At 40.3% G+C, this 1,919-nt stretch overlaps 1 protein-coding gene across 2 annotated transcripts; it reads right to left on the reverse strand.

Moving 5' to 3' along the window:
- Nucleotides 1-234: 234 nt before the first annotated feature.
- Nucleotides 235-1,231, reverse strand: LOC121983156. 2 transcript variants are annotated; one of them, XM_042536115.1, is made up of 3 exons: nucleotides 1,055-1,231; nucleotides 759-967; nucleotides 235-672 (listed from the first exon to the last, which is right to left on the reverse strand). In XM_042536115.1, the coding sequence occupies exons 1-3, from the start codon at nucleotides 1,151-1,153 to the stop codon at nucleotides 423-425; spliced, it is 558 nt and encodes a 185-aa protein (XP_042392049.1). In that variant the 5' UTR covers nucleotides 1,154-1,231; the 3' UTR covers nucleotides 235-422. The 2 variants fall into 2 exon arrangements, with proteins under 2 accessions (XP_042392049.1, XP_042392050.1); XM_042536116.1 differs by having other exon boundaries at nucleotides 759-964; nucleotides 1,055-1,225.
- Nucleotides 1,232-1,919: the final 688 nt, after the last annotated feature.

Genomic DNA, 1,919 nt, shown 5'->3' on the forward strand with positions numbered 1-1,919 from the left:
AGTCTCAATGATACTCTGTCACCCGAAGTTGATCCAACTGATATCGACTTGATGACAAAATCCGACTCGACAAAAGTCGATCCAATAGATCCCACAAAAGCCTACCTGACGTGCATCAGACCTACCGAAAGAGCTCGGTTGCGGGCGGATATATACGATCAAGAGTTGACTCATCTGGACCGGATCAATTAGTTAGGATATATAACACAAGTTGTTAAGATAATTAGGTAAAAATTAAAGCAGTAAGATATCGTTTTGTAATTAACCCGAGCTAAAACATACATATAGGACATCTTTATGCTTTGTAAATCGTTGCAAATTAAATGCAGAACAAGAAAATCAGCACTAATTGAACACAGATGCTCGCATCGTTTCGTAGCTAGCACGGAAACGCCAAAATGGCGGCAATGTTGTACTTATTATTACGGCTGTATCTCTTGGACCCGCTCCGCCGTCGTTGGGGCCGCGACGTCCCTTGCCATCTTCATTCCTGCTTCCATTTTCACCACCGTCGCAGCTGAATAATACGCAACGCAGAAGACCCCATGAACGAAGCACAGAATCCCGCCGATGGACAGCAAATGGCGATGAGGAAGACCGCAAGAGCTCTTCGACTTGGCATTGGCCATCGCCCCCGCGATCAGCATTATGAAGCCAACCACCACAATTATCCTAAAACATCCTAGCTTACATGCTAATCAATTATAACTGGGGATTTGATCGTAATTAAGATTCCTAAGAATTTTTTATATATTCACCAGGAGAGCAAGAGCGTAGCGGCAGCCGTTTGCCTGTTGGTCGACGATCTGCTGAACTCCTCAGTGGAGAAGATGCAGACGCAGCCACCGAATGAGTTGGCGATGGCGTGAGCAAAGAGCAGGAGAATGGCGGCCGCAAGTCCGAGCCTGTACGCTTCGGGCACTGGCTCTTTGCACTCGAAGATGAACACCCGCAAATGCTTGCTCTGCTAATAATTATTATTAATTTATTAATTTACCAACAAATTGTAATTAACAAAATGGTTTCATTTGATCAAAATCGTTCCAGTACTCACCTTGTTTTGAGCCACTTGGGCTTCTATTCCGAGTATGCCTGCAACGATGTCCATTATTACAATCAGCACGCAGATGAGAACACCTTCCTTCCTCGCCATTGAAGAAGTTATATTTAGCTATGGAATGTGTTCTTAGGCTTGGTATTATATATATATATGTTAAGATCATTAACATATAAACAGACATATATATCAATCAACAGGCTGTTCGCATTGGAAATAGCTAGCTGTTCGTAGATGCTTTCTTTCTTTCTTTCTTTCTTTCTTTCTCCCGGAGATTGCTTTGGCTTTGCTTTTAGTCGGATGCCTTTTCATGTGAAGCAAGGAAAGGTAGGAATCTCACTTTGATCAGCCATACAGACACAGTTTAAGAGGTGAGTAAATTAAAAGGTTGAACAAAGGCGAATATGTATCCTTTTAGCTAGCTGTCCATATTCCAAAGATGAAGACGCGCGTAGCTAGCACACAGAATATGTTTCTCACTAATGGTGGCTGCTGGTGACGGGTTGCATCACATATATTTGTTTGGATAATTTTAAAAATGCTCCATGAAACATTAATTTGCATCTATTTTTCAATGTTTTATTAATTAATACCAAAATGCCTCATTAAGCTTTTCATTATTTTAATTAAATTTATGTATTATTTTATTTTATATTATAGGTTATGTTAAAATTTAAAATTAATGGTCATCGGAGTTCTAGTCGTTCGAAATCCTATTCCGATCGATTGAGTCTATCTAAATTGAGTTTATCCTCATCCTATGTACAAGTCACTCAACTCACCTTACCAAACCAACTTATCTTGCACAAGTTTTCTCTTAATTTTTCATCCCTTAGATGCATCGAGTCATTCCGGCTCACTC

This window comes from Zingiber officinale, chromosome 5A, assembly GCF_018446385.1.
Source record: "Zingiber officinale cultivar Zhangliang chromosome 5A, Zo_v1.1, whole genome shotgun sequence".
Lineage (NCBI taxonomy): Eukaryota > Viridiplantae > Streptophyta > Magnoliopsida > Zingiberales > Zingiberaceae > Zingiber > Zingiber officinale.